Source organism: Lemur catta, chromosome 6 (genome assembly GCF_020740605.2).
Source record: "Lemur catta isolate mLemCat1 chromosome 6, mLemCat1.pri, whole genome shotgun sequence".
NCBI lineage: Eukaryota > Metazoa > Chordata > Mammalia > Primates > Lemuridae > Lemur > Lemur catta.
In genome coordinates this window covers 97170325-97183081 of record NC_059133.1, presented here as the reverse complement: position 1 = coordinate 97183081, position 12757 = coordinate 97170325, and the positions used below count along the sequence as shown (strand labels likewise).

At 43.3% G+C, this 12757-nt stretch overlaps 1 protein-coding gene across 16 annotated transcripts in view; it reads right to left on the bottom strand.

The window, feature by feature from the left end:
- MICAL3 (microtubule associated monooxygenase, calponin and LIM domain containing 3) overlaps positions 1–12757 on the bottom strand; it is a 187810-nt gene that overhangs the window by 88855 nt on the left and 86198 nt on the right. For 15 of the 16 annotated variants that reach the window (XM_045554604.1, XM_045554602.1, XM_045554607.1 and 12 more), the window contains exons 7-16: positions 12622–12722; positions 10173–10430; positions 9715–9830; positions 8376–8502; positions 7220–7316; positions 4905–5052; positions 2642–2838; positions 969–1081; positions 818–880; positions 152–325 (exon numbers count right to left, since the gene is read on the bottom strand). In XM_045554604.1, the coding sequence (XP_045410560.1) occupies positions 152–325; positions 818–880; positions 969–1081; positions 2642–2838; positions 4905–5052; positions 7220–7316; positions 8376–8502; positions 9715–9830; positions 10173–10430; positions 12622–12722 (1394 nt within the window). Of the gene's footprint in view, positions 1–151; positions 326–817; positions 881–968; positions 1082–2641; positions 2839–4904; positions 5053–7219; positions 7317–8375; positions 8503–8914; positions 9264–9714; positions 9831–10172; positions 10431–12621; positions 12723–12757 lie in introns of those variants that run through there. The other variant, XM_045554615.1, reaches the window with a different exon arrangement.

Sequence of the window (12757 nt, the reverse complement as noted above, 5' to 3'; positions counted from 1 at the left end):
CAGACAAGGGGAAAGCCAGACGTCAGTCTCGAGCCCATGAACCCTGGGGACTGTGACAAAGCCCGTCTCACTTGACTCTAAAGACCGCTCCTTCCTGTGTGACCTCACCGAATGGGGACGGGGGAGGTGTGAGACGCGAGACGGGGCTTACCTGTCTCCGTGTGCCGGTGGACTGTGCAGGTGCATTCTCTTCAAATTTGGCCAGCAGCTGTGTCGCCATGCATTTCACTTTGTTCTGGTTCCCGACAGCAACACCCGTCCTCCTGTCCGTCAGAGTGCTCACCAGCGTCGGCCTTTCTCCTCTGTGGCCCCGGGGAGCTTCCTCCTGCAGAACACCAAGCACCCAAGAACCAGCTCTTGTTACAGGAGGTTCCAGATGCTCTTCCCTCAAAGAAGAAGTGTGGTCAGGCCCTGGCACAGTGGCTGCAGTTTTGCTTTAGGTCAAGCTCAGCAGCTCTCTTCAAGGTTCTAATGTACACAGGGAGTCAGCAAGACTCTGGTAAGCACAGAGGTATAAAGCGGTCTCAGACTTGTGCTGGTATTGCCATATCCCAAGAGAGCCATTGTCCTCTGCCAAATGTGGGATTCCAAGGAGACAAGAAGGTCTGAGTGTACATGTGTGTTATTTTCTCTGAATGCTTTCTAGAAAATTAAACAAAGGCAAAAGCCCAGAGAAAAAACATCTGGCCACAGAAATTCTCATAAAGGACAAATATGAAGAGATCTAGCAATACCAATGTGGAAATTAAGATTTAAACCAAAAGGGGACAATTCAGTATTATTATCGTCATTCTAACAAACTCCAGATGAATCTCACCTCCTCTGATTGACTGGTCTTTCTCCTCTTTCCAGCACCATCCAAGTCTTTTTCCTTTTTATCCTATACCAAGAGAGGAGGGAAACTGCGTTATTCTAGTCACCGTACCTTTCCACTAGCTTTGCAGCCAGTAAAAGATTCCTCCACATACCTTGGGAGAACGCTTCCGAGAGATGGTCTGCCCCAGTTTGCTTAGGAAGGAGATGGGGGATTTGGTGCTGGCTATCAAGGCTGCTTTCTCCTCGGCATTCAGGTCCAAGGTGTCTGTGAACAGAAATCAGCGATGTTCAAGGACAGCCCTGGAGGGTGCCAAAGAGTCCTGACCACAACTACTCTCCCTTGCAGGTGGCTCACAGAATCTCCAAAAGGTCCCAAGGTTCATCGGCTATGACAAAGCACGTGAATCTCAGTAGGGAACTCCACAGAAGAAACCACACTGGGGTCTACAGGCTGAACCTTCTCTTTTCCATCCACATAAATGAAAACAACTCTTTCCCCCAATCTACTTCAGTTACAAAAACCTGTGCTTTTACTTTTCACAAGTTGGAATCTGCATGGGATCATAAGTTACAGCAGAGTGTTGAAGCCTCACTTGTGTGATAAAAACTTCAGGACAGAGAGGGAGAGAGAAATCAGGAGGTGACTCGGAGTCTTCAGTTTTGGTACATGCAGATACCATGCTCCGAGCAGCTGCACGCAAAGGGGCTCTCCCGGAACGGGCATATTAATGTTAGAGTTGCAGATTTCTGTTGTAAGAACTGCACATCTAATCAGGAATAGCCACAGATGCCTATAAGAGTACACAGGCTGGAAGGCACTGGAGGGTGGTACCATAAATTTTGTGGATTCCAGTGTTTTACTATTAACAATATTAATTTTTAAAATAGTAACTAATAATAAATTGCTAATGTTTATTAAGTGCTTCCATTTGCCAAACACGCTTCTTAGCACATCACAATGTAATTATATGTACCATCCCCATTTTACATACAGGGAAACCAAGGAATAGGGAAATTTAGTAACTTACCTAAGGAGGAACAAGTGGAAGTACTGGGTATATAAACCCAGGTCAGACGCCATAGTCAATACTCTTAGGCATTACGCTACATTTACTCCAAGGGACAATTAATGACAATAGGAGTATTTTTCATAACACTCTGACAGGCAGCAAGCTAAGGGAAAATCTGCGGGAAACACTAAGAGGTTAAGAGTAGAAAGAGAAGCCAGAGGAGGCATGGTTACAGAAGGGAGGAGGAGAGTGAGCCAAGTACAGCTCGGGATGGCAGGTGCTGAGAAGAAAAAGGATATCATTCCACAGTGATGAACAACGCAGAAAAGCCAAGTGCATGAGAGATGAGAGACGAGAAAAGAACACAGAGTGAGTGATTCTTCCTGACTGTGGAGAACAGCTTCAGTAAAGTGGCACAAAGGGAAGCCACGTTACAAAGCGTTACTAAGTTTAGGCCCTGAGAAAGTGGAAGCCACAAGCACAAGACACTTTTTCAAAAAGGCTGGTTCTGAGGGAAAGGGTATGAAAAGGCAGTAGAGTCAAGGAAAAAGATTTTGGGCAGGAATGATTTTTGCATAGTTACAGATTCAGTGAGAAAGATCTGGGAAAGAATGAGGGGTGGAGAATATATTATTAGAGAAGGTAAAGTAGTGGAGGAAAGTTCCAGAGATTTCCCATGATGGCCAACTGGCAAAAACAGGCAGCTTGTGTGTGTTTGGTGGTACTGAGGAAGGACACAGTGGGAAGGAAAGAAAAGCCAGGTCACAACACAGCAGGCCATGGGGGCTTCTGCACCAGCACTGCCCGGGCCTTACCGCTGGAGGGGAGCGAGTCCTTGAACATCTCGTAGAACTGGGTCAGGTACATCACCATGGATAGCTTGTCGGGCTCCCCCACAGAGGCCATTTCTTTGCCTGTCATGATGGGAGAAATGCCCAGTTCCTTCTCAGCGATATCAAAGGCCAGTTGGTTATTCTTCTCCACATTCTGCTCATCCAAAGAATCAAAATCTCTGAGAAACAGGACGAGAAAAATGTATCAAGATGGGTAGACTCTCCCCAAAGCGGAGAACACAGTATCATGGAGTCATCATCACTCCTCAGTCTTTTGGCTAAAATCCAGGGGGCAGTGCATTACTGAAACCTGACAGCAAACCTGTTTATCTCACCTCTTCTCTTCTCTTGCCTTTTACTAAGGAAATGCAGAGCATCCTCAAGAAAAAATGATTAAACATCTACCCAATAAAAGAAAAAAGAGGGGAAAAGTTGAAAAACTACTTTCATTTTTCCAGTAACACAAATTTCTTACTAAAATATAAGCTCAGGAATAGGAAGTATCTTTAATATATATTCTCTTGTACCTTGTGTGTGGTACATATTAAACTTCTGTCAAATAATGACAAATATGCTATTTGGATCAGACAGCTCCTAAAGACCTAGGATTATCACCCACCATGGCTGTTGGACATGACAAGCTGTTAATGTACTTAATCAGCTCTTGTAAATCTTATTCAGCCTTCCCCTTGAGGGGAAATTTCAAAAGCTTCCTCAAAAGATTTTTCCATTGCTAAATTTCCTGAGTTTTCCCAAGTATTTAGATTAATAAACATGTCCTACTGGGTTACTTCTTGCTACTCAGAGTAAGAACTGATAGCATTGTTCTTCAGGTGATTTTGGGGTAACCTGGCAGTCCTTATTTTGTGTTAACCTACTGACTGACCCCATAGCATTTTTTCAAATTCCTTTTCTCTGTAAGTTAAGCCTATTAAGCTATGGAGACTCATGCTGAATGAAGTCATTGTAGTCTAAACAGTGCCAATTACCTCCCCGCTGCTTTGTGTTCTGGTATGAGTTAACTACCCTAGACCTTCTCTAGGCAGCCTGGTCTAACAGGACACACGCCCTCTGCCTCCACACTTGCCCTCCATCCACTCTGCACCCTCAACTACCTCTGCCTGCATCCTTTTTTTCTTGCCTTGCCTTTGGAATATGCTGATTCACCTGGCCCATCCTCTAAAGCACTTTAGTGTCACTGAGCACAACCTTTTTCCAGCTGCTCTACCTTCCCCAACCCCCCTCCTCTGGTGGGAGTCACAAGCCCTTGCTTTCATTTACCTTTTACCAACTCTGGATGAGCTAAGGGACATGAGCACAGGATGTCATTTACCATCACCCAAGCACATCAGAAACCCCCATTTTTCATCCACACTGTGCAAGGCTGTTTTTATTAGCGCTTGGCTCATTAGCTTATGACCATCATAAAAATAGGGACTATGTCTTTTAGGATTCTTTAAGCAATCATTTAAAAAAAACAAACAGACACTAGGCCCTTAAGTGGACCTCATGATAAAAATGACAAGCAGCCAAAATAACTCAACATGTTCCGCTTCTGTTTCTGAATCCTTTTGTTTGGCTTCCATGGTAACGAATGCTGATGGGGGAAATCTGAGGGGACTCGTCCCTGCAGCTGGCCTGGGGTCCTCCTAGTGTACTGATTCTGTAGACAGGTGAGCAGGGAATGGCCAAAAGAGATGTTACAGTATAGGTGGGTAGGATGATGAGAGTTTCATGGACCTGACAGAGTGTGTTTGCAAAAAGTACAGTCTTTAACAAACAGAAAATGCCAGTGAATCATCATAAATAAGAGAAGTATTCATTGTTTTTTGTTTTGTTGGTAGTGACATATTTGCCTTGAGCTAGCCAAATGTTCTAGCCAGGTTTCCCTTGTGACCGAGAAGGTTTGAGAGATAGCTGGCTGAAATGAAGAGTTCAACTCAGGGCCAATAAACAGTTTTCCTTTGTGTGAAGCTAATAGGCCCAGGTTGGTGTTAAAACCAGTTTTTAACTTATGAGTGCCATGATTTTAAAAACTCACCTGATCATTCCTGGGTTGAGCTATATAATGCATGACACATAGCGCTTATAAATATAACTAAATCAAAATCACTGCCTTCTAGAGGAAGTATCTTACTATGTACCTTATTCTAGGAGAAAGGATGAAATTTGGCTACTTGATAGCAGGGTCCTCTGACATCTTTGTGGAATATAAAATAAAACACAAAGTTTGGTCAGGACTTACATCAGATCAGGACGGTATCTGTGGATAATTGCACAAAGGGCCAAGCCACTTTTCCAAGACATGGTGAGATCTGTCACATTTACCCCTGTATAGCCATCCGTCTGCCTCTGGCACCAACCCAGCAGTTTGCTTGAACGAGCTACAGACTCTGAAACAACAACAATCATTATTGGAAGTGTGGTAACCACAGGATATGGGATTCTCTCTTCAGTACAAATATCCAGTGTGAAAAATTACTGAGGGTAGTTATCAAAATAGTTACCACTAGATCTCAAAAGAAAACAGTGAGGAATAAGGTTATGTAGCTGGTATCATGATAGTGCTATTATAGACAGACAAGAAACTACCAATTTATCCAGACTCTAAGGTTAATGTCCACCCCCCTAACACACTGATAAATCACACCGGGGGTGGTCTGGACCTGACCATGCCGAAGCCCAGTGTCCCCATGGCACTCACGGACGCTGACTTAGGTGGAAGAGCGCCACCTACTGAGCGATCACCCTCACTTGAAAGAGTTCTAGCATTTCCCTGGAGAGTTGTTTGGCAAGTGGCTGAGGAAGGCTTTTCCCTCCAAAGTAACAGATAAGAAAAGGTTCCATTCTATCTAGCAGCTCATTCAACCAAAAGTAAACAAAGTCTTGCTCTTACAGTTTCCAAGGTAGCAAGCAATTTGCCAAGTGAAGAAATTCTGTAGAGTTACACTGACAAAGCCAGGAACCCCAGACAATCCCTCAGACTAAGTTTGGTACCTTGTATTATAAATTATCACATCTTAAAAAACTGAATAGGCAAACACATGTTTTACAGTTCCTTGATATCCCTTCTAAAACCTTAACAGCCTTTATAACAATCCTTTTTTTAATTACATCAGAAGAGCTCTGATATGGAGCATTTAAGAGAATCTGTGAACTCCTATTTGTGTCCATGAAAGTCTGTTCCCTTACCTAAAGCAGCTGAAAATATTTAGCTTTGTACTAAGTCATTTAGTGATTTGTGAACATAAGATAAAAAATGTATATCATAAAATCCTGTTTATGTCTTTCACAGTGAAAACGTGTCCTGCAACTACAGATAGAACCACTTCTAGTGCCATCTCTTGGCTCAGAAATTAACTTTATTCAGATGCCTCCCAAATCTGTATATCCAACCATGCAATATGTATCGGACAACTTCAGTATTCCAGGTTCTAAAATAAGAACAGTGAATAAAGATACTCTCTGCTTTCAAGGAAATGACATCCCAGTGGAAAAATATGAAAATGTTTCCAACTGCCTGTTGGTCCTCATATCCACCCTGATAAACCAAAAACATGTCAAATTCAAAATGTCCAAAACAGAACTCAAACCTTCTCTCACACCTTCTCAGCTCTCCCCTGCCTTGTCTGCACCAATGCCGCACCACCCACAAACACCTGCCTCTTGCCCCACAGCTGCCCATGCCTATGGCTCCTTAATACTCTCTCACATAATTATCAATGCCAAGCACTGTAATAAGCACTCTCCACAGCCAAAGAACCCTCATGATCACCTCCCCATTTCATAGACAAGGAAACCCAAGTTCAGAGATGTTAAATCATCTCTTCAAGGCCACACACTTCACAAATGGCAAAGCTTGGACTGGGACCCAGTTGCATCTGGCCCCAAAGTCTGAGTTCTTCTCCACCCACTTCTCCCTTCTCCATCCCCACCTTGAGGACCAGATTTGGGCTTTTCCCACCTTTAGCTTGACCACTGCAATGCATTTCTAACTCGTCTCCCCGACTCTGGCACTTCCCTCCTCCAGTCTTCTTACATGCAGCTGATCAGGTGTGCTCACTTCACTCTCGTTTCACAACATCTTCAGTACACAAAACATGGAGTGGGCTTCATCTTTGTCACTGAATCCTGGCAGCCACAGGACCCAGCTAAAATGCCACCAATTCTTCTGTAAAGTATTCTCCCAAAACCTTAGCTCTCATGCTCTCCCCCTCTCTCTCCCCATACCCCTTCCAGCATGTGTATCTGGTTTATCTCTACATTGTCGTAACACCTTAGACCAATGTAATTATTTGTTGTGGGGCCCTGCCTTGTGCACTGTAGGAGGTTTAGCAGCATCCCTGGCTTCTACCCACTAGATGCCAGTAGCACCTGCCCCCAATTATGACAATCAAAAATGTCCCCAGACATTGCCAAATGTCCTCGGGAAGGCAAAATCACCCCTGGTTGACAGCCACTGTCTTAGACAGTACTGTGCACACATAACAGCTCAATAAATGAGTACAGACGTCTCTGAATAGGTTACCTGCGTTTCAAAAGGCCATTGCCAGCACTCACCATTTCGAGTCAGCTTTGGGGTAGTTCGGGAATTCACCAGGTTCTCCATTTCCAGATGAATATCTTTTGCTTCTCCAGTATCATATAAATGGCGCACCTGGCAGAAAGTTTCAAAGTCAAACACAATGAAAACCAAACATCAAGTAATAAATTCCCACCTAAAAGCAGAATGGCTAAGATGAAAGATTGGGAAGCAAGTTGGGCAAAGTTTAGAGAGAAGTTACCGTGATGCGTTTAAATCCTTTATGGAATGAGGTGGGGTTACAGCGAAACAAATGCGTATTAACTGTAAGAAGTTGTGCTAAGACTTAGCTACTTGGCCACAGAAGTCCCTCTTAGAGTCTCTATTAGATCATTAAGCTGCCCATTAACAGCAGGTTTTACGGACAACTTAAGAACTTACCACGTATATGTACAGAAGGCCTAAAGGTACAAACTTCAAGTAGAAGGTGAATTAAAAATTACACTAGAACACAGGCAAATATATCAAATGGGCTGCTTTCTAACAATTGCTCTACTTTTTGGGATTATTGTGCTTTGTAAGATGTCATCCTCATTGCAGTACTGAGGTTTAGAGATCCTGAGAAACAACTCAGTAGTACAAAAAAAATCAACTGATAGTACTAACAGTATCTTTTACTTTCAAAAGTGTTTTATCTTTCCAAGTTCTTTCACGTGAGCAATCCCACTTGCCCTCACAATGGTCCTGTGAGTAGGTAGGGATTATTATCCCCATTTTTCAGGTAAAGAAATTGAGATTCAGAGAAAGTGAAATGACCTGTCCAAGTCACAGGTGATAAGCAGCTATAATGAAAGTGGAAGTCACAACTCCTGACTACTGGACAAGTGCTCTTTCCCCTACAATATGCAATTTGAATCAGGAGATGTGGGATAAAGACCTGGATCCACCATTTTTGGTCATGTTTGATCTTCTGCAAGTCAATCAACCACTCTATGCCTTAGCTGCTCAATCTGTTGATGGAAAATAACCTGAAAATAATACTTCCACCAATTCAAAAAGAGATCTACTTGGATTACTAAAAAAGTGTCCTGTATATGTTTGGTATTAATAGTTTTATACATTTCAATATATCAGAGCTCTGATCAGTCCTGAGACTGGGCCCAGATGCAGATAAACTGACTAGAAGGCTCTTACCTGGCTTGGCCGGAGGAAGTTGACGTTAATATTGGGATACCTAGTGACAGGGTCGATGCTGTATTGGCTGAAGTTTTTACTCACATTCTCAGGGGTAGTCTGGGGCAGCAACCTATAAATACTTTCCCTGCAATAATATACAACAATATACTGAGAGCAGTGACAAGCACCATAAACAGACATCTCCCTCTCCTTTTATGGTATTTCTATTTTTTGACAGTCCACCAAATTGTCTAAAGTATACAACAAATCATGATCTTTGACCACTTTCCTCAACCAACCCTGGCTTCGCATACCCACCACCTCATTCATCCCAAGGGCACTGACTGGTAAGAGTCAGGAGAAGAACAGGGACAATGCTGTGAGCAGTAACGAATGCCTGACTCTTACCTACAAGGCAACTAGCTTACTGTTTTGTTTTTTCAAGTAAGCCAATATTTAAGTTTTAAGAAAATCACAGATAAAAAAAGAACTTGCCACCACATTTAGCTAGAATGCCTTAAATAACAGATTTAGAATGATAAAATGATATCAACTACCAATTTCACCCCGGAAATCTTGTCTCTTCAGTTCTTCTGGTCAAGGCATTAGTTCTTTATCATCCAGCAAATCCTAGGATTTTTATCTCATTTGCAAAAATCTGCTTCAAAACATCTGACATTTAGGGGTTTGAGAAACGTTTATAAGCAGTTTGGTGTTTCCTTTGACTTCAAAATCACTTTTAATTTCTTCTCCATCAATAATAAATTTAATTTGGGAAGGGATAAGAAAAGAGCAGTAGATTAATCTTTAGGTTTTATAATTTTATGAAATAGTATCTTGCCTTTCCTCTCTTAAACATGAAAACATTTTTAATTAAGAAAGGAGAGAGGGCTGGGCGCGGTGGCTCACGCCTGTAATCCTAGCACTCTGGGAGGCCAAAGTGGGAGGAGTTCAAAACCAGCCTGAGCAAGAGTGAGACCCTGTCTCTACCAAAAAGAAAGGAAAAAAAACCCAGCCAGGCACTGTGGCGCACACCTGTAGTCCCAGCTACCGGGGAGGCTGAGGCAGAAGGATCACTTTGAGCCCAGGAGTTGGAGGTTGCAATGAGCTACAATGATGCCACTGCACTCTACCCAGGGCAACAAAAGGAGACTCTGTCTCAACAAAAACAAACAAGGCAACTGAACACCCTTCCTCATAGCCCCCCACCCCTTAAAAACTTAAAATTTAAAAAAGAAAGAAAGAAAAGAAAGGAAAGGAAAGAAAAGAAAAGAAAGAAAGGAGAGAGAAAGAAGAGCTTGAACCACTCCTTCTACCAGTTTTCTCATGGAAGGGACTCAGGGTTACTTCCCATTACCTCTCGGCCAGGACTTCCAAGGGGTTTGTTCCTTGTGACCAACTTCGTACCATCCAGGCAGAGTCCATGGCAGCTAGAAAGCCCCGAGCTATTCCTGTTCCCATTGGCCAGAAAGGCTATGAAGGAGGTATAAAACAAAGAATTAAAATAAATTACCTTTTAAAACACGAAAACTAAACTAAGGAACAAAGAGAGTGTGCTGTTGACGGTGGTGTTTCACAACTGTTCAGATAATGAACTTCTCTGCTTCCCAAATTGGTAGGGGGCAAGGCACAAAAGCTGCAGAATTTCCATCCATACTCTCACTAAGTCTGGGCTCCCAGCAGCCCGTGAACCTTCCCTATTTCCCGGTGTAACTCCCATGGGGGACTGGCCTGTGCTGCACACCCCAGGATGCCCAGATTCATTCCTAATTATTACTGCCTCCACCATAAAGTGCTGCCATCCTTAGCACTCACCTCTAGGAGGCTGTCCCCAACCAGAGCTACTAATAGCTGGTGTCCATTCTGCTCCCGCACCAGGGCGGCGTTCTCGGAAGCATACATACAAGTGAAGTCAAACATGGCCACATCGGGCTGCCCATAGTGATTGATGGCAAAATCCAGAGATGGCAGCTGCTGCTGGGTGGAGAAATCTGCCGCCTCCCTGGCGTAGTTGAGTAGAGCCTCTTGGTCCACATTCTCTCGGGAAAGCAAGAGCTCTGTGTCGGCATAGTCCTGTCTCCAGAGAGAGAAGAGGCTTGCAATGGAAAAGCCCCGGCAGGGACCACGAGCCCAGCCAGACAGAACCATGCTACCGATGGCAGACAGAGCCTGTGTCACAGTTTTTGCTTCTCCTAAAGTGCTTTCACATTCCAAAACCAAATCTTTTACATAATTTAAAAAGAAAAGAGGGGGGCTCTTTCTAAGAGAGCACAGCTTTTGCCATGTAAAAACACATTCCTAGCTCTTCCATTTCCTTAGAGCAAATTGCTTCTCCTTTGATCCTGTCCAATTCACCTCACAGAATTGTTCTGAATATCAAATAAAAGAATTTATGGGATGGTACTCTGTGAACTGAAAGAGCATTTTATCGTTTGGTATTGTCGGCAATCATTATCTTTTGAGTGGCAAATGGCTTTTGGCAAACATGACCATGTGACACGCTCAGCCTTGCACAGCACATCAGACCTGGAGGAAGAACCAGAAGCCTTAGTGCCAAAGGACACAGAGGTGGAAGCAACAGTAGTCCAGGAGGCTGGGCAAAACATACTTAATGTGGAACAGAGGTTTTCAAAATAATACATAAGATTCTGAAAGGCTCTATAGAAATCCACCAACAAAGAAGAACAATGATGAGAGAAAAAGGCTTTCCACATAAAGAACTGAAAACCTCCTTTGCTGTTTTGGAGGTTCCTGGCAGACTGAGCCAAGTCTTTATTCTCTTAAAGTGGGGCCTATGGTTTGTAAGTGCACCTCATGTACTTTCAGCCACCACTACAAGATGTTAAAAGTCAAAATACAAACACTCAAGTTGGTCCTGGAAATACTGTTTGCTCAACACTGAGCAAGCAGCCACAATGAGTTTAGCGTTTAGCAGTACACACAGAAGACACAGTCCCTGCCCTCTAAAAAAAAATAAATAAAAAGGAAAAGTAAATCAGGTCTTGGCATTCTTGATTGTCCCTACCTAATTTCTACTGATAACTACAGTGTTGTTTTGACGGTAGATTTAGATCTTAACTTAGTCCCAAGGCATACAAATCACTTCACTGCTGTTTCTCACAGACAGCAATGTAATCCCAACAGAGCCCCAGATGCCCCAATTCTATGGGGCATCCAACCAAGCACATCTTGCTTACGCTCTTGGGAGCATGGGCTACATTGTCCTGGTTCTCCCTGCACACACAGGACCGCTGTGCTGAGCAGTCACAGGGCTCCGGGTGGAAAGGGGCTTAGTGTGGTAGGCACGTGCTTGTCACTTGCTCCCCATCCTGCCCTAGATAAGGCAGTAGTGTCACTCAGACCAAAGTGACTTGATTCATCATCATCCTGCAAAGACAAAGGACTCTCTGAAGCTCAGCTATGAGTCTCTGGTGGGAACTCCACAGGCCTGAATCAGCACGTCTGGTGACACTTTGCTTCTATCCTTCTTGTCACATGGGGATAGTAATTCTCATATTTAGACCAATGAGACCAAATAAGACTTTAACAAACTCTTTAAGGAACCATCCATCCTGTGATTCTCTGATTTCATGTTTCAGGATCATCATCTCTGGGTTTGCCATGTTCACCTAGAACAATGGCTCAGCTAGATATGACTAAGGATGGACATTAAGCCCTTGGTGTTCGATCACAGAGACCTAAATACACCCTGATCCAGTCACTGTTGCCTGGAACTCTGATACCATGACTATAGTAACACCAGAACCACTGGCAGGCTCCCACAAACACTAATTATTGCTTCTAGGTCAAACCCCCCTCCCCTCTATCACCCCCACTAAAAGGTAACCTATTAACCAACCAGTAACTGGTCATGCATGGAATTCACTAGAACCACAAACAAATCACCTAAAATTAGGTTGAATATTTATGCAAAAAATGCTATCTGAGACTTGCTTCGAAACAGTTCATTGGCAGGAGGAGCAGTGGGCTGGGGCACTACTGACACAACACTGGCCATATGTTGCTAACTATTAAAGCTGGATGATGGGCACATGAGGGTTCATTATACTGTTTTCCCCACTCTTATTTACAGTTGAATTTATCCATAACAATAGTTGTTAAACTGAAAACATCAGGGGTTACCAGGAGATGTGTTCAGGGCTCACTTTCATTCCCTTGCAGGAAAAACCCATCAGACAATAAAATTCTTTCTCTTATTAACTAGTTCAACAAAAGAGAGATTTGAAGGAAATCCATTGCTCACATGCAGTATCACCCCTTTGTCCAGTAAACTCTGCTTTTTGGCTGTCATAACGAAATAGTGCGTGTCATCTTTGTAGTAGACGATGTTCTCCAAATCAATACCTGGGACCAGAAAACAAATGTGTGCATGAGGGAGT